The sequence below is a fragment of the Tursiops truncatus genome, unplaced genomic scaffold, assembly GCF_011762595.2.
Source record: "Tursiops truncatus isolate mTurTru1 unplaced genomic scaffold, mTurTru1.mat.Y mat_scaffold_51_arrow_ctg1, whole genome shotgun sequence".
Lineage (NCBI taxonomy): Eukaryota > Metazoa > Chordata > Mammalia > Artiodactyla > Delphinidae > Tursiops > Tursiops truncatus.
In genome coordinates, this window is record NW_022983334.1 from 53,100 (window position 1) to 74,124 (window position 21,025).

Below are 21,025 nucleotides of genomic sequence, written 5' to 3' on the forward strand. Positions count from 1 at the left end.
TTGATCTGAGAAAAAATGTTTACCTTGGCTCTTCACTTGGCTTCTGTGAAAGAAACTTAATAAAATAATATGGGCAATTCCCATTACTAATCCTAACCATGTACAACAGAGGTCTGTATAGTAACATAGCAAAAATAAGTTCCTGTAATTTTACTTAGTCATTGCCTGTTTTAGACTAAGGAGCAGTGAGAGATATTTATAAATAATGATACCTCAGATCACTTTTGTTAAATGTCCTCTAATATTTGGATATTTGGATCTGGCTTGTGTTGTCTTTTTTTACAATCTTGTCTTCTTTCTTTGCACTTTAGTGTAACAACTCTGTGATTTCCTATCTTCTTCTTCAGACACTCAGGTCCATCAGAATTTCCTGTGACTGTGACAGTAGAGAGTCCTTCCTCCTCAGAAATCGAAGAGGTCAATGATTCCTCAGAAAGTGTTCAGGAAGAGCCAGAGAAAATCCGTTTGAAACAAGAAGCACTGCAGGTACAAAGTTATCACTTTAAAGCTATAGACAAGATTCTTTTTCAAATGGAAGCCTGATTGCAACATGGCACAGCTTGTGTGAGGGTTCTGTTTTCCCCTCCCATCTGCATTGTATCCCCTTGAATGGTTCCTTAAGCTTAGACCAAGGTGAATGGTGGACATTTGAACTCTAAGAAATAAAAATCAAAACATGTCGTTAGTAATATATTTTCCTTTCCTTAGAACCTTAGTAGATTAGATTTAGGGAGAACCTTAGTGATCATACGATAAAGAAATTGAGTTCTGAATGAATATAGTCAGCTGATTCAGTGTTCTTGTTTTACAGATGAGAAAATTGACAGTTCTAGCTGAACTCTGTTTTTATAAGAGGAAAATATGGCCTCATTTTAAATAAAAGTAAAAAAAAGTTTTGATGTTGATATTCTCCTTTCCTAAAATAAAAAATATCAAGAAGCTACATTCTATTACCAACTAAACCTGACCTCTAATGTCATTCCATACTTTTGTTTGTATGGACAGAAAAGAAAAATTGATTTTCATAAGAAATTTTTGTACCTCAAAAATAATATATTTCTTTTTTTTCAATTTTAATGCAGAGCTGAACATTTCTAGTAAATAAAGGAACACCATTTGGGGGGAACCTTGTCTTTGTGCTACAAAGTTCATGTTTAATTTTTAAAAATTATTTAATGTGATTTTCTTTTCATATGAAACATGAAACTTGACAGGTTTCAGAACTAATTATTCCATTATTGTAGGACTATGGGAATTACTCTTTGATTTTCAAAAGAGAAAGCTAGATTTTTATTTTTTTAATTAAAATTAATGATAATATAGAGAAATTTTAAGAAAAGAACTTAGAAAATTATGAAATGTTAGAGTAGGAGAAATCTATAGTTCGTGTAGGGTTACCCCCTTTCGTTTTATAAATGAGCACCTACAATTTGTAGCACGTAGTGGTTTATTAGTAAATGGCAGAGTATGACAAGACCCTAGAGCATCTAACCCGCCTTCCTTGTCATTTTAGATGTGATGTATTCATTTCCTTCACGAATAGACCAGGAGATTGTATTTCTAAAAGCAATGATAGACACTGGGGAAGACCAAGAAGTTTAAACACTGGACCACAGAATAGCAGATTCAGAAGGCACTGAGAACCCTTTTAGCTCTTCTCCGTTTTCACAAGACACTACAATGATGGTATCAAAGGGTTTAAGTATATAAGCCCACAAGAATCAAGAGGTTTCAACATAGTTTTGAAAGACGGAAGACAAGTGGAAGAGTGTGAAACTGAAGCAGTAGAACAGAGGAAAAGCATCACCTAGAATATGTACAGCGACCACCTGCAACTGAGGAGGATTCTGACCCCACCTGCAGAAGTAGGCCCATGCTCAGATGCGCATGTAGGAGAGAGGGTGGAGTTAGTTAAAAGTGTGACTGAAATAGGGGAGCTCATTGAAGGGTTGTGTTTGGAGGAGTGGACTCCCAGCCCCGCCCTCACACTCCTGAAATGAGATGATTTCATTTTGAAACCAGTGAAACTGGCAAGAACTAGGGCAGCTAGTGTGAGTTTTTACACCCTAGAAAATTGTGTTTGGGGGAGATCCTATTACAGTTACTCCCCGCTTTTTCCTGCATAAGAAACCAATCAATCGTTGACTTCAGGGAGCTTTCTGCACTCATTCTTAAATAGAAAATAACTGTCATTTGCGTGATAGTTGAGTAAAGCTTCCAACGTGAGAGGGGGAAAAAGAGTGAAAACGTATCCTAGTAGGACCAGGGACAATTTAGGGAACAAAATAATTTAAGAAAAAACCCTAATTAGTATCCTGAGAGAGGTTTAAAAAGAGCTATAAAAAAGCTATAAAATAAGATTAGGGTGTTAATTAAAAAGAGAATGGTCAGAAAGCAAGAGAGGTCTCTTGGAAATGAAAATATGGTTGCTGAAATAAATTCAGTAGGAATTTAAAAAATTTCTCAGCATATAAAAAAGAAAGACACAATGGAAAATGTGATAGAAATATGTTAGAGAGGCTGCATCTGGGAGATCCAACATGTTACTATTAGAAACTCCAGACCCAGAACAAAAATGGAAGGAAGCTGTCAAAGGGCAACAAAATTCCCCACAGCTGAAAGTAGACATCAGGCCTCAGATTGAAAACAGTTACGCAAGATGAGCAAGAATAGACTCATACCTAGGCATCCTTCATTGTGAAACTTTAAAATACTGAAAAAATAAATTAAAATAGAATAAAATACTGAGAGGATACATCCATTCCAGAGAGAAAAATACTGGCCACCTAAAAAAAAGAGTTAAAATCTGACCTTATCATACTTGTCATCAGCACCATGGATCCTGGAAGGCATTAGAAAGATACCTCCAAAGTTTTTCAGGCACATAATTTTCACCCTAGGGGTTTGTATCCAGCCAAACTATCAGTCATAAGTGGAGGCTGAAGAAGATATTTTGTACACAAAGAAATTTGAAAATTTGACCTCCTGTGCTACACCTTAAGCTATTTATAGAAATAATCCAGCAAAATGAGGCAATAAACCAAGAAGGAAGGTAATAGGGGATTCGGTGCAGATTGCAGCTAGTCTAGAGTGGAGAGGCTTCTATTGATTGTGTGATTGAGAGCTGAGAAACACCTTGAGGCATATTGTACTTACTTGGTATTAGGCACTGTTGGAAGGGAGGAGGGAGAGGAAGAGGAGAAGGAACTTGAACTCCAGAGGACGAAAGGCTATATGGACATAAACATGAAGCAAACTAAACTATCATTGATTTTTAACGTACTATTGGTGAGGAAGAGAAGAATCCACTTAAACTTGACACTATAGATGTCCCCCTTTTCAGTGACACACAGGGGTAATGACCACCTGTCTAATTTGTTGTCCAAACCAGAACTTGTCCAAACTCCTTACACTTGAATAGTGTAAGGAGGCGCTCTAATGCTATAACATCAGGACAACAGGTATAAACTGGAACAGCCCAAGGCGGCTTGGGGTATGTGGTCACCCTGCACAAGGGCAGTGACACTGGCACAGTATGGAACAAGGTGTAGTCTGTACACAGAGACACAGTACATCTGCAGTGGGCAATATTAATTTAATTGTAATAATGGCAATACTGTCTTGGTTTGCAGCTTTTATCGTCAACTTGCATGTAATCACTAATAACTAAAGTAAACTATACTTAGTATGTATTAGTATTAAGTTGGTATGTACTGAAATGTATTGTGTACTAGTATGTACTTAGTATATATTAGGCTTTAAGTGTTTTTGCATATATTAACTCATTTAATCCTCTGAATAGCCTTATGAGGTTGGTGCTAATATCATTCCCACTTTTTTTTTTTTTTTTTTTTTTTGCGGTACACGGGCCTCTCACTGTTATGGCTTCTCCCGTTGTGGAGCACAGGCTCTGGATGCGCAGGCTCAGCGGCCATGGCTCACGGGCCCAGCCGCTCCGCAGCATGTGGGATCCTCCCAGACCGGGGCACGAACCCGTGTCCCCTGCATCGGCAGACGGACTCCGAACCACTGTGCCACCAGGGATGCCCCATTCCCACTTTTGAGAACAGGTAACTAAGACAGGGAAGGAACTTGCCCAGACTGTACCTATTTTAAGGTTGGATTGAGGCTTTGAGTTGAGGCTCTCTGCCTGTTCTCTTAAACCTTACTCCTTACTGACTCTCGAATAACAGAAGACTTAACTGCACATAGAACAGAATATAAATTTCAACTTTGACAACGTAAAAGCTAGGTTTGGAAGGTAGACAGGAGGTAGAAGAAAGGGAAGATGGTATGAATGTCCTCATTTTACAAAGCGTGACGTTGAGAGAGTTTATAGTTGATCAACAATGTAGGTTTTTAAGTATATCACTACAAGTCAAAGAGATCATGAGCAGTGGAATAACTCACGATGACATAACTTTACAGAGCAGTGTGGACATAGGAAAGAGTGTAAAGGAACTAAACCCTTACTTATTAGTAAGTTAGAAAGTGAACAGATAATGCCTCCAATTTAGTGAGAAAATAGTCATGTAAGAGTATTACTTGGAAATGGAGAAGAATTCAAATAACAATAGTTGGACCTCCCTGGTGGCACAGTGGTTAAGAATCTGCCTGCCAAGGCAGGGGACACGGGTTCGAGCCCTGGTCCAGGAAGATCCCACATGCTGCGGAGCAGCGAAGCCCGTGCGCCACAACTACGGAGTCTACGCTCTAGAGCCTGCGAACCACAACTACTGAGCCCACGTGTCACAACTACTGAAGCCCGCGTGCCTAGATCCTGTGCTCCATAACAAGAGAAGCCACCGCAATGAAGAGTAGCCCCCGCTCGCCGCAACTAGAAAAAGACTGCACACAGCAACGAAGACCCAACACAGCCAAAAATAAATAAATAGTAATAAAAAAATAAATAAAAAATAACTATTGATGTAAACCTCATGAAAAAGGAAATCCAAACAGCCAGTAAACACAGAAAAGTGTATGACTTCATTAAGTAATAAGAGAAAAGTGAGTCAAAACCAAGGAAACTACATGCCAATCAGATTGACAAATACATAAATAAAGTCTGGTAGTATCAGGTATTGTAGACCTGAAGTACTATGAGAATCTTCTACCCTGTTTATACTGGAGTATAAATCGACACAACTACTTTGGAAAGCATTTAGCACTCTCCATCAACTGAAGGTATATAAATAGCCTGTGAGCCAGCAGCCCTCACCCCCGCCCTGTGTAAATGCACCAGAATAACCGGTACAGCAGGATTCCTGTCCATGATTTGCATTAGCACAAACTGAAAACAAACCAAATGTCCATTAAGAGTCAAAAATTAAATAAATTTTGTGTATTCGTACAGTGGGAAAACTATCCAGCAATAAAATTGAATGAACTAGAGCTACAGGCAGCAATGTGGATGAATTTTTTAAACCAACGTTGAGAGAAAGAAATAAGATAGAAAAGACTTCATATACTATGATCCTCTACATAAAGGTAGATGTTGACAAAACTAAACTCTTTTGTTAGGGATGCATGCAGGTTAAAGGAAATGATTGTCAAGAAGTGAGGATGGTGTTTAACCTGGAAGAGGGAAGGAGCTTGTGATGAGAAAAGGATATGGGGGGGGGGCGGTTTGAGATGCTGACAAGTATCAATACTTTCAGATTCGAGTAGTGTTTATGTGAGTATTCTCTTTTTATTTGTCACATTGACAGTTTTGTTCTGTGCACTTCTCAGTACACATATCGTATTTTACAATTAAAAACCTGCGTAAAGAATCAGTCGCTTCTTGAGTGCTGGATGTGGGAGTGGGATGAGACCATTTCATTTTAAGCCCTTCACTACTGTTTGCATTCACATGTTCATTCATTCAGCATTAATTGAACATATTCTGTGTACCAAGCACTCTTCTAATTTTATATGTGTTTTAACTCATGTAATCCTCACAAGAGCTCTGTGATATGGGAGCTTATCTCCATTTTATAGATGAGGAAGTTGAGGCCTAGAGTTATAGAACTTGTCCAAGGTTATATAGCTAATGGGTAGTGCCAGGCCCATTTGCCTCAGAGAATCTGAATTTTTACAATATAATCTAAAAGAGAAATTTAATTACTAATTATAAGCAAAAAAATTGCACATTAAAGAAGATGACACGTTTTCATCTATCCAGTTAGAGAAAAACACACAGTCTGTCTTTCACACACATACATCTTGTATTGGCAGGGATTTTCCTTATTAAGCAATTATTTATTGACCAGTCTACGCTGTGCTAGGCACAGGTGCTGGGGGTAAACACTTAATAAAATACACCCCTATCTTCAAATAACTTGCACTCTTAAGTGAGGAAGTAAGCCAACAGTTATAGTAGAGGTTATATACCAAGTGATACATCGCTGATGGCAGTGTAAAATCTCAGAAATCTTTTGGAAAGAAGTTTGGAGACAGGTACCTCAGAGCCTTAAAAATGTTCATTTGCTTTGATCTCAAACTCATTTTTATGGATTTATTGTAAGAACGTTATTCTCAATATGGAAAAAAGCTTTCATGCATAAAAACGGTTATTGTCTGATAATATTGAAAAGTTGGAAAGAATATAAATGTGTAAAATGGTTAACCAGTAAACCCACTCAGTGGAATATTTTTTAGCCCACAAAAAAAAATCACGGTTATGAATCCCCGATTATATGAGAAATGATTGATTTCAATGTTAAATGGAGAAAAGTTGAACATAAAATTTGATATCCAATATGATGGAAGCTTTGTCCCAGAAAAATCACCCTAGCCAGTGTACAGAAGGGAGGAAGGAGAGCAGATGACAGGAAGGAAAATTATTCCAAAGCCTTATCATTAGTCTTACTTAAGTAATAGAATATCAAGCAATTTTACTTTCTAACTTTTTTGGTTCCATATTTCCATGTAAGGGACATGAATTATGAATACTTTGTAGGAGGAGGATACACTTTTTCACAAAAATTTAACACTTCTAACACAATTAGAAGATTGATTAAACCATCATATTAAAAGTAGAGGAATTTTGCATTTTTTTTTCCTTTTTCCCCATTGAAAACTTGACTGGCTTTAGTAATGAAACATTAAAGAATTTGAAGTTCTTAGACTCTCAGTTTTTTAAACACGTTCTGAATATAAAAATATATGTTCATTGAGCAAATGTTTGTAAACAATGAACAGCTTCTTGAAGGAAATAGCCACCTCTGCATGTACACACACCTAATCTGCTCTTTTGTCTTAAAAAAGTATCAAAAATATTTTGCCATGTCACTAAATACTCTTCTACATCAGAGAATTTGATTAAGCTTTTGCATCATCTCCCAGGAAAAACGCACAGATATATTATGAATGTAGAACTCCTGAAGCCCATTCATTAACTCTGGTTGAGACCTCTTGTCATCCTTTTCTTAGTGGCTTCATAGCGCATTCCTTCAGACGGTGAGCTGTTTTTCTTTAAACCAGTCCCAATTTGGAGGCTCTTAGCTTTCTTCTAGGGTTTGGTTATAAACAATCTTATGACATCATGTTGGTAGATAAATCTTTGCCCACATCTTTGATTTCCTTAGGGTAAACCCCTGATGTAGGATTATTGTTAGGTACCAAGAGTTACTCTCCAGAAAGTGATACCAGTTCCTCTCCCAATGATGGCATATAATAGAGTTCCTCCTTCTTTAAGTGATTGTTCAAAGCAGTTAAAAGGTATACATATACCGTACTGTTTTCATAAATATAGGAATTCTGATTGTTTATCGCTGCATAAGAAACCACCCCGAAACAGTGGCCTAAAACAATGACAGTCATTTATTTTGTTCACGAACCTGGAGGTTGAGTAGGATATTGATTCTTTTACTACACTCTTACTGACTGAAAACAATACCTATTTGACTAGCTCACAGTTCTGCAGGTCAGAAGTCCAGGCACAGCATGACTGGGTTTCCTGCTCAGATACACACGGGAACATGTGAGTTCCCTCCTGAGAGTGTTAAAGCACATGAAATTTAAGTGTAAGACATTGAGCCCCAAACGTTGGATGTTCACCATAGTTTGTGTGGGTCACAGAGCTGAAATCAAGATGTCAGTCTGGCTGTGTTAGCATCCAGAGGCTCTGGGAAAGAATGGCTTCAAGATTCTTCGGCTTGTTGGCATAATTCAGATTCTGCAGTTGCAGGACAGAGGTCCCCATTTCCTTGCTGGCTGTCATTCGGGGGACAGTCTCAGCTCCTAGAGGCCTCTCACTTGCCTTCCCTGCCACACCATTGGACTTCTTCAGAGCCAGCAATGGAGAGTCTCCCTCTTGTCCCTTTTGTACTTCAATTCAGGAAGAGTTCAGGTCCTTTTCATGGGGTGCCTGAGTAGGTCACATCCATCTAGAATAATCTCCCTATCTTAAAAAAACAACTGATTTTGAACCTTAATTCCGTCTGCAAAATCCCTTCACTGCAGCACCTAGATTTAGAGTTTGATTGGATAAGTGGAAGGTTTGTGTACTTCAGTAAGTAGGAGTCTTAGGGGCTCTGTTAGAATTCTGCCTATTGCAAGCAGTGTCCCCACTTCACGGACCGAAGTGTCTTATTTCCTGAAACTCCTAAGGGAGTTTATCAGTGTTCATTTTATTTCAGTGACCTTGGTGAATGGGAAGACTACCACCTCCGTGAGCAAGAACGGCACCCAGCTTCCTGAGTCCACAGTGTGGCTCTGCTACTTAGTGGTGTGACCTTGGCTGTGCTGCTCTACTTACTCTACTTCTTTGCCTCTGTTTCCCTCATCTGTAAAATAACATGGAGTTAGTGATTGTTCTTTCCTCGTACGGTTTGTTTTTTAAATAAATTTATTTTATTTATCTGATTTTGGCTGCGCTGGGTATTTGATACTGCTCTCGGACTTTCTCTACTTGCGTCGAGCGGGGGCTACTCTTCGTAGTGGTGTGCGGGTTTCTCATTGCGGTGGTTTCTCTTGTTGCAGAGCACGGGCTCTAGGCGCGCAGGCTTCAGTAGTTGTGGCACGCGGGCTCAGTAGTTTTGACTCGGGGGCTCTAGAGCGTAGGTTCAGTAGTCGTGGCGCACGGGCTTAGTTGCTCCGAGGCACGTGGGATCTCTCCGGACCAGGGCTCGAACCCATGTCCCCTGCACTGGCAGGCAGATTCTTAACCACTGCGCCATCAGGGAAGCCCCCTCTTAGGGTTTTGATGATTAGATTTAATGCCCAGGGAACTCCAGGAACAGTGCTTGACTGTAAATTGCTTTAAAAGTGATCACTTTTGGAGCTTCCCTGGTGGTGCAGTGGTTGAGAGTCCACCTGCCTGCCGATGCAGGGGACACGGGTTCATGCTCGATCCGGGGAAGATCCCACTTGCCGCGGAGTGGCTGGGCCCGTCAGCCATGGCTGCTGAGCCTGCGCGTCCGGAGCCTGTGCTCCGCAATGGGAGAGGCCACAACAGTGAGAGGCCCGTGTACCGCAATAAAAAAAATAAAATAAAATAAAGTGGTTACTTTAAAAAAAAATGCTTTTGAATCTGCAATTATGCAATTCAGGTGTGTTAAGCATGTTCATTAATAGGAGTTCCTACTATAAAGAGACCCACAAATAAAAATAGAACTTTTCTTTCTTGTTCTTAACTATTTATTTCTGACTTGCTATGTTATACGCATATGCCTTTTATGGTGGGCTGCCACAAATTTATGTTGGAAAAAGTGGAATTTAAATAAATCTTTACTATGCTAATTTGATAGATTTTGATAATTCATTTCACTAGCATGGTACGATATTACCAGTAGCAGACTAAAATCTGAGTTCACTTCTGGCTCTGCCCCTAAATCCTGATGAGTCCTATAGCTGGAAAGGCTTTTGGATATTATACTACGAATTAGTTATAACATTTACTCTGTTTGTTTAGGAAAAACTGGAGGAGTGCCTAAAGCAGTTAAAGGAGGAAAGAGTAATAAGACTTAAGGCTGATAAATGAGTCAATGAAGTAAACAATTTCTTATACTTTTGGGAGTGTTTTGGTTTTATTTCGATTTGATTTTAATCCATATACACATAGTTTGTAAACTTTAAAACTGTAATATGTTGCAAATTGGTTGTATCATATGGACTTTTGCATTTACTGGTATTTAGTGATCATATGATCTATATTCCAGAAAGCATGTTTTTAAAAATATGAAAATCTCGTTGTGTGTGTGTGTGTGTGTGTGTGTGTGTGTGTGTGCGCGCCCACATGCGCTTTATGACATTAGCTTATGATCTGTTCATGATTCTTTGATTCAAGAAAGCACTTCTTGTGCATATACTATATATACAGTAGCATAAAAGACATGATGAGACTCTCCTGGCAATGAATTAGGAAAGTGAATCATTTAAATAAATTTAAGATATTGGAAAACTTCTAAGAATGCAATGAAAGATAAAAATATATACTATAAGAATTACATTAGGTAATGTGCATGAAAGCAGGGCATAATCTAAAAAGTTCTAAATATACTTTATCAGAGGTTGAGCGTAGGGAGGAATTTTTCAAAGTGCATATCCACTGGATTGGCGGACACTCATTCAATAAATGGTGAGCACCTGCTTATATAAGGCAAAAGGGGCATCATGAACATAACAGCCTTTCTGAGAAATACTGGAGTTGACCTTATAGGGGGTTTTAAGTGCATAGGTGATGAGCGGAAGGGGAAGAGTGCACAGGAGTGAATATTTTGAAGGAGCCAAAGAAAACATTGGTGATCGTACATTTAATAAATTGGGTTGGGTATGATTTAGGACTTTTAAACGTAAGCATTAGATATTTTGTTCACTAAAGTTAATTCTTAACATTCAGCAGAGTTGTAATATGTTTTGTTCAGATCAGATTCTATAATTCACTTTCTAATTTAAGGGAAACTTAAAGCAGGTAATTTTCTGATGTGGAATGAAGCTCCATTACGAATTGAACCAGTTAGAAATGTGATCTTTCGTGAAAGATCATTAATAAAACGATAACTTTGGTTTACTTATATACCACCTAAGCGTTATATAGGAAACTTTGTTGGGTGCCTGGGGGTTTTGGTTATTATGTGATAATGGTCTCTGTCTTTACTGGTGGAGAGTTAGGTTAATTACAGATTAATTACATTTTGAGTGTTTTAGTTTTGTTCCTTGAAACTAGGCAAGACTACTTTTGATGAGAATGAGAAAAAAATCATGTCAGACATTTTCCATCTTCTTTTATAGTTAGAACATGAAAATGCCCAGTTAAGAAATGTAACTTTCTCTTTGTCTGAAGCCCTTCATGTCCACAAGCATGATCCTGGATGATGAAGGTGTTTTGGGCAGCATTGAGAATTCTTTTCAGAAGTTCCATGCTTTCTTGGATCTCCTTAAAGATGCTGGGTTAGTTCATTTCTCTTCATGGCGTTCTTCTCTTTGCGACTATAATGGTAGTTTGCTGAGGAACTGGAGCAATTTTCATCACTTATGTGGCCATATTTAGCCAAATTTAGTGTAATTATAGGTAATATAGTTGACGTTTTAAAAGGAGGAATTAAATTTTTTAAGAAATGCAAATAGGGGAGCCTGCTTTGGTAGAGTGGGGAGCCCATTATAAAAGAGTAACCTGTAGAGAGTAATTAGTAGGTACAGTTTTTTGTAAAGACTAAATTGAAAGCAGTTTTCATTGAAAATATTCGGGAATGGATAAGAATTTTCCTATCTTTCATTTACTTTGCTTGTTTGATAAGTTTGAATTAAAGTTATTTTTGTCTTAGACATAAAAATTATTATTAATCTGCAGGGAAGATATAGGTCAGTGGTTCTCAACCGTGAGCAATTTTGCTGAAAGAGGGAAGTGGAGATTGATAGTTGATGGAGTGGTGTTTTGTCAGTGAATGAGTTGGTGTTGGGAAGGAAGGAACAAACACATTCTTGGAAACTGGAGGAAAGGTGGTAAAGAAGTGTGGGAATGGAGGTGTGAGTGGCAGTGGACGGGGTGCATGGTACATGTTGAAGCTGCTAGTGAGACAGTGGGATGTCTCCTAGAGGATGAATCTGGAAAGGGCTGAGAATTTGGGGGAGAGAGAGGCTTGTAGTATGGAGTAGGATGTTGGCTTTTAAGATTTTAGAAGTATTTCATGATTGTAGGTCTGGGGAAATCTAAACTGCTCTTCTGTGCTTATAATAACCTTTATCTTTTCTCCTCTCCTCCTCTGGTCCAGGCTTGGGCAGCTGGCCACAATGGCTGGTATAGATCAGTCAGATTTTCATTTACTAGGTCGTCCCCAGATGAACTCTACTGTTAGTAGTCCACCTAAAGAAGAAAAGAAGGCACTTGAAGAAGAAAAATCAGAATCAAAGCAGAGTGCCCCAGGACCAACGCAAAATCTCCAAGTAAGTGGAGAGGACAGCACTTAAGGATTCTAAGAGTGATTAGCAAAAAGGAAATGACCAAGTCAGAGAGAAAATAATAATGGTCAGTCTCTAATAGTTCACGTGCTCGGGAGCTAGAAGACTCTGGAGTCCTCCCCAAATCTGAGATTAGTAAATGTGGGCCCGTTTCATGATACTGTATTGTTGTACATAAGAAAACTGGAAGTTCTTTAGAAAGTGTATGAGTTAAAGCAAACTCTCCTTAATGAAGAAAGAAAACATTACAGAAAATATTCCAAATTTTAAGTTGTATAAATGTCTGTTCTATTCATATTTTATCTAGGTTTCTATTTGTATGCAGTCAGCTTAACAATGAAGGAACACTAATGGAGGTACACGTACTGATATAATTTTTAAAATAAGTAATCTTGACATAGCTGATACGTAAGATATTACAGTGACTCACCTGGTCATGGGAATGGGAGGGGAAACCTGTCAGCTTTTCCTCCAGCCTCACTTGGAGCCCCCTTCGCCCAGCTCAGCCAATCTCAGACTGGTCTTGGGAACTGACTGGTCTTGGGAACTGACAGTCTGGTCACAAACTATATTATATACTGTTCACATGTGCCTGGAGGATAGCAAAGAAATTAATTTTCTTACAGAGTAGGGTTTTATTTTTAGTGAGGGGAAGGAAATGGGTAATAACTACCCCAGTCACCAAAGTCTGAAAATGTAGCGGACATAGCCTTGGATATAGCTAGGTTAAGCTGAGAATCACTTGGCAGGATATAATTAAGAGAAAAACTGGCTCTGAAATCTTCTGAATAATCAATTGACTGTGTTAATAATAAGATCACAGAGTAACACTGAGGTTTTGAACTCTACTTTTTAATGGTTGGCTTTGTTCATCACTGAATTTTTGTCTTGTCTTTTGTCTTTCCCTCCAGTTTCAGAAAATTACAGGTGATGCTGGGATTCCTTTGCCTGTCGACTCCTTCCATGTCCCAGTCTCTACTCAGGAGGCCTTAGAAACTTCCAAAGACAACCTGGGGGTCGCAGTCACAGAGCAGCAGCAGGAGTCTTTTGAAGATTTCATTGCTAGAACATGTTCTCCTTCAGCAGACGTCATTTCTGGAACTGGAAGTCAAAGAAAAGAAGAGGAATTACCTAGATATAGCAGGTCTTCTTCAGAGAAAATGACCAGAGCATAATATACCAAAAACTACTCTGCTAAGAAACAACCTGGGAAGGACCTGCATTCCTGCTCTGACTCACCTGTAAAGCAGAAAAGCAAAGGAATTGGGCAAAATAATTCTTTGCTTAATGAACCAATTAGAAGTGAGTCTTCGAAAAAACACATTTCTGTTAAGAAAGAGAGTACAATAGTGACTGTTTCTTCAAAGACAACTAAAAGTAAAAGTCTACTAGAACATTCTGAAAGTGATACTCTTGGATCTGATTGTGAATTTCCAGAAAGCATCCATATTCCATCACACCTAACATAGGTCTAAATATTTTAAAATCTTTTAAAATTATGTTTTTGCCTTCAAATTTTAATAAATTACTTATGTTTTTATTATAGCATATGGTGTTTTAAAATACTTGACTGGAAGCCATTATAGAAAGATTTATCTATAAATAGATATATCTATCTATTTATCTATACTTTATCTATACTTTCATTATATTATAATGAAAGTTTTGGTGTATTTTTCCTTGTGACAGTTTGCACCATTCATTCAGCTAGTGTTTACTGAGGGCTTCATATGTACAGTACTTTTCTGGGTGCTATTGCTTTCAGCAGTGAACAAAATAAAGCTTTTGCTCTCCTGGAACTAACACTCTGTGGTGGGAGAAAACATAAACAACAAAACAGGGTAAGGGGTAAAAAGAGATGGGAATAATAAATGGCATAGTTTTACCATTTGGTTAACTGTCAAACTATTATAAATCGTATGGCCAGAAGCCATTGACATATTTTAATTCACAGAGAGCATCAAACAATTTACCAAGGCACTTAACCGTGTTTATGGATTACAGCAACAGTATGAGGTAGGGAACTATTACCATCCCCATTTATAGATGAGGAGTCTGAGGAGACATTATGTGAGTTGCCCAGAATTACACAGCTGTAAGTAAGTGGGAAGCTGGGATGTGACCAGAACCCATGCTCTTTTTTTTTAATGTATGGACTTTTTTTAAAGATTTATGTGATTTTTTTAAAGATTTTTTTTGATGTCGACTATTTTTAAAGTCTTTATGGAATTTGTTACAGTATTGCTTCTGTTTTATGTTTTGGTTTTTTGGTCGCAAGGCATGTGGGATCTTAGCTCCCCAACCAGGGATCGAACCCTCACCCCCTCCATGGGAAGGCGAAGTCTTAACCACTGGACCACTAGGGAAGTCCCCCTTCTGTGGTGATTTTTATGGCAGTTTTTTTAAATTTTATTTTTTATTGATGTATAGAATTACAGTGTTGTGTTAATTACTGCTGCACAGAAAAGTGACTCATTTATACATTTATATACATTCTTTTTCATATTCTTTTCCATTATGGTTTATTACAGGATATTGAATATAGTTCCCTGTGCTATACAGTAGGGCCTTTTGGGGTTTTTTTAAATACATCCACTTTTTAAAAAATAAATGTATTTATTTTATTTTTGGCTGTGTTGGGTCTCCATTGCTACACGCGGGCTTTCTGTAGTTGCGGTGAGCGGGGGCTACTCTTCTATGCGGTGTGCAGGCTTCTCATTTTGGTGGCTTCTCTTGTTGCAGAGCATGGGCTCTAGGTGCATGGAGTTCAGTAGTTGTGGCACACAGGCTTCAGTAGCTGTGACTCGCAGGCTCTACAGCGCAGGCTCAGTAGTTGTGGCAAAATAGTCAATAATTTAATACTGAATGGAGAATTAAGGACTCTAGAGCTAACCTTTGGAGAAAAGTAAGAACAGAAAAGATAAGATTTGGAACACTCATTATTATTCCTGTTTTCATATAACAGGGTTTCTTGTCATCCAACTATTCGTTATCTACATCCTAATTTTAAGGTGTCTATAGATTCCAGCCCTTCTAAGTCAGCAAACTGATCATCCTGTTTCAGCAAATTACTCACTGATGGATTCATAACATAAACATAATACCATATAATAGAAATAAAATTCAAATCAACTTTAAAGTGAAAGTCTGAATTTTAAAGATATAATATCATGAAGCCATTGTAAATAATACCAGAGATCTGCTGGGTTAAACATACAAAGCCATTGATAGATGAGGATGTGTAGTTAACAATTTAAAAAAGAGATACAATAGAAGTAAAAGTAAAAACAACTGAGTATCAAATAATTAAGAGAAGGCCTTGGAAAACTGTTGAATTTTTACCAGAATTAGCCTGTTTGAGCTGCTAACATTGAACATGCAGTGAAGGACAGTTTACTGTCCCATAAACCAGTTTTGCTGAAATAATCACTCAAAACAAAATGTAATTCTTTTTTTTTAATTGTGGCACTTGTGCTTAATTAAAATTTAACCTAAATTTTACTGGCTATAAGAGAAAATATACTGGATTCGTTTATATAATAACATATTTTGACATAAATTTCAATTGAAATTATTTTCAAATGTATTTTCAATTTACTCTTCAGTCACTACAGATGATTTTAAGTATATGGATTTTTTTTTTCATGTACAAATCATCCTTGAAAAATAAGGATTCTTTTACTTGAGTAGGACTTATCTTAATCCAGAGATCAGATCTAGGTCCAATAGACAAAATTTTAAAACTTAAAATTTTTCTAACAGTAAAAGGCACTTAAAAGGTTAAAACCTCCTAACAGACCAGCATTCCGACTATAGAATCAGCTGATTTATGGGTAGTGAGCATTTTGTTATCAAAATACTCATCCACAGCTGAGTGAGCCTATAGCATGGATACATGGTAGATTTCTGTACCAGAAATTGGATGAGCTTGTGTGTGGATCTCCTTCCAAATGCTAAGATTTCAAGGGCTTAACTGAGACCAGAACAGCATTTTCCAAAGTTGCTGGAAACAAAGAGGCCTTTAAAATGTTCCACTGACAAAGGGTTGTAGAGCCAAATAAAGTTTAAAAACACTTCAGACCAAACTCTACTTAACAGTGAAATTCACAGAGCACATTATAGCTCATTCCACATCTCAAAAGTCCTGCAGTCAGGAAACATGTTTAAATTTACTGAACCCAGGATTTCTCAAGTTTATTTTACTACAAAATCCTTTTCTTACTTTTTTCTTTTTGTTGACTTCACATTCACTAATGTCCCATGGGGAGCATAGGTGATATTCAAATATTTAACAAACTTCAAGTGAAGGCGCTAAACAATCAGGAAGCTGTCTGACTAATTAGACTGACCCTAAAACTAGTGTTCTTTGGATCACTATTTAGAGGAAAAATCTGGTTTAAAACTGAGATCTTAATTGATAATCTAATGCCATCAATCTGCAAAGTTGCCTTAATTAGTAGGGGTTTTTTTTCTTTTTTTTTTTGGTTACAGTTGCTGGACTTAAAGTGTAGCTGATATAACGTAAATCATTTCAAAAAGGTCAAATGTATGATGTCACATGTTCTCTAGCATCAAATCCATTTCACTAAGTCTAAAATAATCTCTTTCAAGAGACGCAATATTTTTTTTAACCCCTGGAAGGTTCGGTTCTAACCTTAAAATAACTTAAAGACACTTTTCAAAACTAAACTAAAAATTGAAAAAATAAATAAGTAGAAAAGGGCAAGAGCTAAAGTAAGAGACATTTTCACTGGCCATTAAAAAAATTCTCTTCTTAAATCTGATTTTTAAAAATTAATAGAAAAGACTGGCAATTAACTTATTTTCCCTGGTGACTACTGCCTGTTTGGGTGATACAAACATTTACCTAGATAACTGTGCTTTAGGAGTAATAAGAATTATATTTTTGGTCTCTGTCCCAGTTTCTGCCACAGAGTTTCTAACACCCTTGGTATTTCCTAAGGGATGAGATGATAATGGTGTCTTTTGTTATGTTAACAAGGTGATCTTTGGAAAGCACCTAAGGATGGGAGCGGGCAGCCTGTGGAGCCAACCTTGTGATTAGAGGTTGGAACTTTCAGTCCCACCCCCTTGCCCTCAGGGCAGGGAAGAGCCATCAAGACTGAGCTCAATCGCCCATGGCCAATGAGTTATTCAGTCACGCCTGTGTACTGAAGCCTCCATAAACCCCCAAGGACAGGGTTCAGGGAGCTTCCCAGTTGGTGAGCACATGAGATTTGGGGAGAGTGGGCTCCATGCTTTCTCCCCATACCTCGTCCTATACATGTTTCCTATCTGGCTGTTGCTGAGTTTTATCATTTTATAATACACCGGTTAATCTAGTTAATAGAATATTTCTGTGAGTTCTATGAGTCACTTGGGCAAATTAATTAAAGCTAAGAAGGGGGTCGTTGGAACCTCTGATCTGTGGTACAAGGGTCAGAAGCACAGGTGACAACATATACTTGGTGACTGGCACCTGAAGTGTGTGTGTGCATTCCTGCTGGACTGAGCCCTTAACATGTGAGATCTGATGCTATCTACAGGTAGATAGTGCCAGAATTGAGTTGAATTATAGGACACCCAGCCGTTTGAGCACTGCTATGCTCTCTCATTGGAAATGGGGTGCTCAGGACCACTTAATGCTGTCCAGGCTCTGGCGTCTGTGAATTCATGACAACAGTAACCTCTGAAACATACACATGTACCTTTGCCACAAAAAACTTCTGATAGACACATAAGAAATTAATAAAAGTTGCTAAGAAAGGGGGTAAGGGACCTAACATTGGTTGGATGAGGGGGGAAAAATATTCCAGAAGGAATTACTACTACTATCTATCTTTTGATAGTATGTGATTTTTAAATATGTGATCTCATTTGATTTTCCAAATACAAATAAACAAGATAATTATCTTTTTTTTTTAAAAAAGGCTGAAGAAAATGTAGTTTTATATACTTCAGGAAAAAGAAAATTGAGGGCGGATTTGATTTTAGTGTTCAGTAGGCCAAGAAATGTGAATAAAGAAAGAATTACTATAAAGGGGCCAGAAAAATGATTTAGGAGACAAGACTTTAGGAGACACTTTCTGATAAGCAGAGCAGTACTCTTGCCCATTTCCTTTGTTTTTGGCCACCAATGGTTAAAGGCTCCTGTGAGAGGGCTTACAAGGGGACTAGTGTCCACATCAAGTGGATAGCTTAGATCCTGATACCAACTACTGGAAATTATCCAGGGCCCAGGAAAGAAGTACTGGTAAGCTGCAGTTGCCAGCACGGTGCTTGGTAGATGTAAATATTTGTGGGTCTGCTAAATTAATGGTAAGACTATAATTCATAATACCTTGCACACAAACTAGATTGGTAAGTTTTCAGTGGATGACTTTATTACCATTCAGAACTCAGTTAGATGGAACAGTACTCCTCAATGACTGAGAAATCAATCTTCCTCAATCTTCATGTATCACCATCTGCAAACATTGCTCTCTGTCACAGATTACCTGCCTTCAGCTATGGATGAGACAGTGAGATGCATTTCATTCTCCTCTTCCTGGACACACAGAACAATAACCTTTTCTAACCTCCCTTGGAGCCAGGCAGAGGTCAAGTTTTTGCATTCTTGTTGAAAGGGTATGGGTCTACCACTTTCAGGCCTGGCCAGGAGATATTATGCATGATTGACCATGTTCCCTTCTGCTGTAGTTTAGGTAGTCATGCATTTAAGACAACACCTCAAGGTGGAGGGGGCATGGGTTCCTGATTCACTACTTGAAAGCAATCTGCTAAGAATGAACCACCTAATTCACACGGGTCTCTGACAAGAGAAATAAACATTTATTAAGTTAAGACACTTGGCTTTCAGGAGTGTTTGTTATACCACCTAGCATCAATTACCTTGAGTAATTCATTGCTAAACTGGTACACTGGTAATAACCACGGACTAGTGATGAGTCTACTTAATTCCAATCCTCTCCATTTCTCATTGATGATTTACTCTATACTCACCAGAAATTATTTTTCATAGGACTTCTTGATGACCATGTCAGTCTAGAATTATCCACAGTATCTCTGTCTATCTCTTCCTCCAATTCAACTTCCCAGTAGGGGACTGGCATTACCCCTCTGTGTAGATACAACCATGGAGGATCAGGTCCTAACGAGATCGTATCTAGAAGGGCCCTGTTCTACAAGGTTAATGGTTTATTTTGCTATACCTTGGATTCATACGTTGATTTAAAATAAAAAGTGACATGATTTTTGAAGGTTGAAGCTGAGTGGCTGAACCAAATTTCTATAATCAAGTTAACATATATTTTCCCCCTGAGTCTGTACTAGGTCATTTCTTAAAAATTATTTTTTCTATCCTATGACTCTATATGTTTACATGAGCATTAGTTATTATTCCCAACGTCTATGTTATGGACGGAAAATAGGATTCTTCTCGTGTCCCAACTCAAATCAAACAGTAAAGCATTGTTTACATTATACAAGGTTTACATTGCACAGGACTGTTTATATTCTACAAGCATCCTGAGGTCATGTCTAGACCCAATGGGGAAAAATGTCATAATAGATTAGTAAGGACTGTAATGAAGATGGAAGGGGAAAGTGGTGGCATATGTGCTAGGCATTTATTTCCCCAACTGAGGTCATTTCCTTGTCATGTATCACAATGCTACTGTAGTTGCTCATGTGCTGCAATCCACTGCCCACCCATCCACCCATCTAACATTTCTGAGGACTTAATCTGTGCCAAGGACTCTACTCTCTGCCTGAAAGGCAAGTGAAAAGTACAACCCAGGTCTTTCCTGAAGGAGCACATAAAGGAAGACTGATCTCTGAATAGTAAGTGACACAAGATAATGGCTGAATGGGTGGTTGCTTTTATCGTGTACTTGCAGGATAGAAAGCAGAGAGAAAAATAGCTCCAAAGAGTTGGACAGTTATATTATCATTGATTTTCGAGTGACCACCAATTAAAGGGCATGCTTAGCAGCTAGAAATGAGGACCTCATTAGATGACTACAAGAGCCAGACACTTTCAAAACTTTCCCCTAAACTCTCAGTTCCATTTTCATTTCATGAAGAGACAGCTTGGGAAGTCAGAGGTCACGCTCTTGTATGTCCACAACAGGGATGATTTAAGGCACCGGTAAGCTCCTGCTGAACTGCCACCTAAGGTCATATGACTGTGAATCATGGCGGGATATAATGACTTGGGCAACATTCTTTCCTGCAAATACGTACAAGATGGATGATGAACAGTATTGAAGTGTAATATATGGTGCCGATCATGAATTTAAATTCCCTCAGAAATGGAGGAGAAACAATTAGCAAAGGGCATTCTTGACTTCGTTGAGCAGCAATGCCTCTCTGACTCCCGAGACACTCATTTTCAGCAGTCAGGCCACAAGATGTGTCTTCAATTTCTGCAAAATCTAGTTCTAGCTAGATTTGGGGAACTAATGGGAACATGATCTTAATGGATGTCTCATGTTTCTCATGCAGTGTGGCTGTGGAATTTTATGGGATGGAGTCAACAAAAAGACAGGTCCTTTTTTACAGCATTCTTTATATCTGTTCAATCTTGTCACTACCATAGTGTCCTACTAAAAGGACGTTTCAGGGACTGTGTGAGGCCTGGTAC

At 38.2% G+C, this 21,025-nt stretch overlaps 1 protein-coding gene and 1 pseudogene across 2 annotated transcripts in view; both read left to right on the forward strand.

Moving 5' to 3' along the window:
- LOC117310911 (centrosomal protein of 78 kDa-like) overlaps positions 1 to 13,483 on the forward strand; it is a 29,907-nt gene extending 16,424 nt beyond the window's left edge. For both annotated transcript variants that reach the window (XM_073799838.1, XM_073799837.1), the window contains 4 exons: positions 348 to 486; positions 11,267 to 11,373; positions 12,195 to 12,366; positions 12,689 to 13,483. In XM_073799838.1, coding sequence (XP_073655939.1) covers positions 348 to 486; positions 11,267 to 11,373; positions 12,195 to 12,366; positions 12,689 to 12,715 — 445 coding nt within the window. In that variant the 3' untranslated portion in view covers positions 12,716 to 13,483. The remainder of the gene's footprint in view (positions 1 to 347; positions 487 to 11,266; positions 11,374 to 12,194; positions 12,367 to 12,688) is intronic.
- LOC117310907 (centrosomal protein of 78 kDa pseudogene) lies at positions 13,224 to 13,957 on the forward strand (annotated as a pseudogene).
- Positions 13,958 to 21,025: the final 7,068 nt, after the last annotated feature.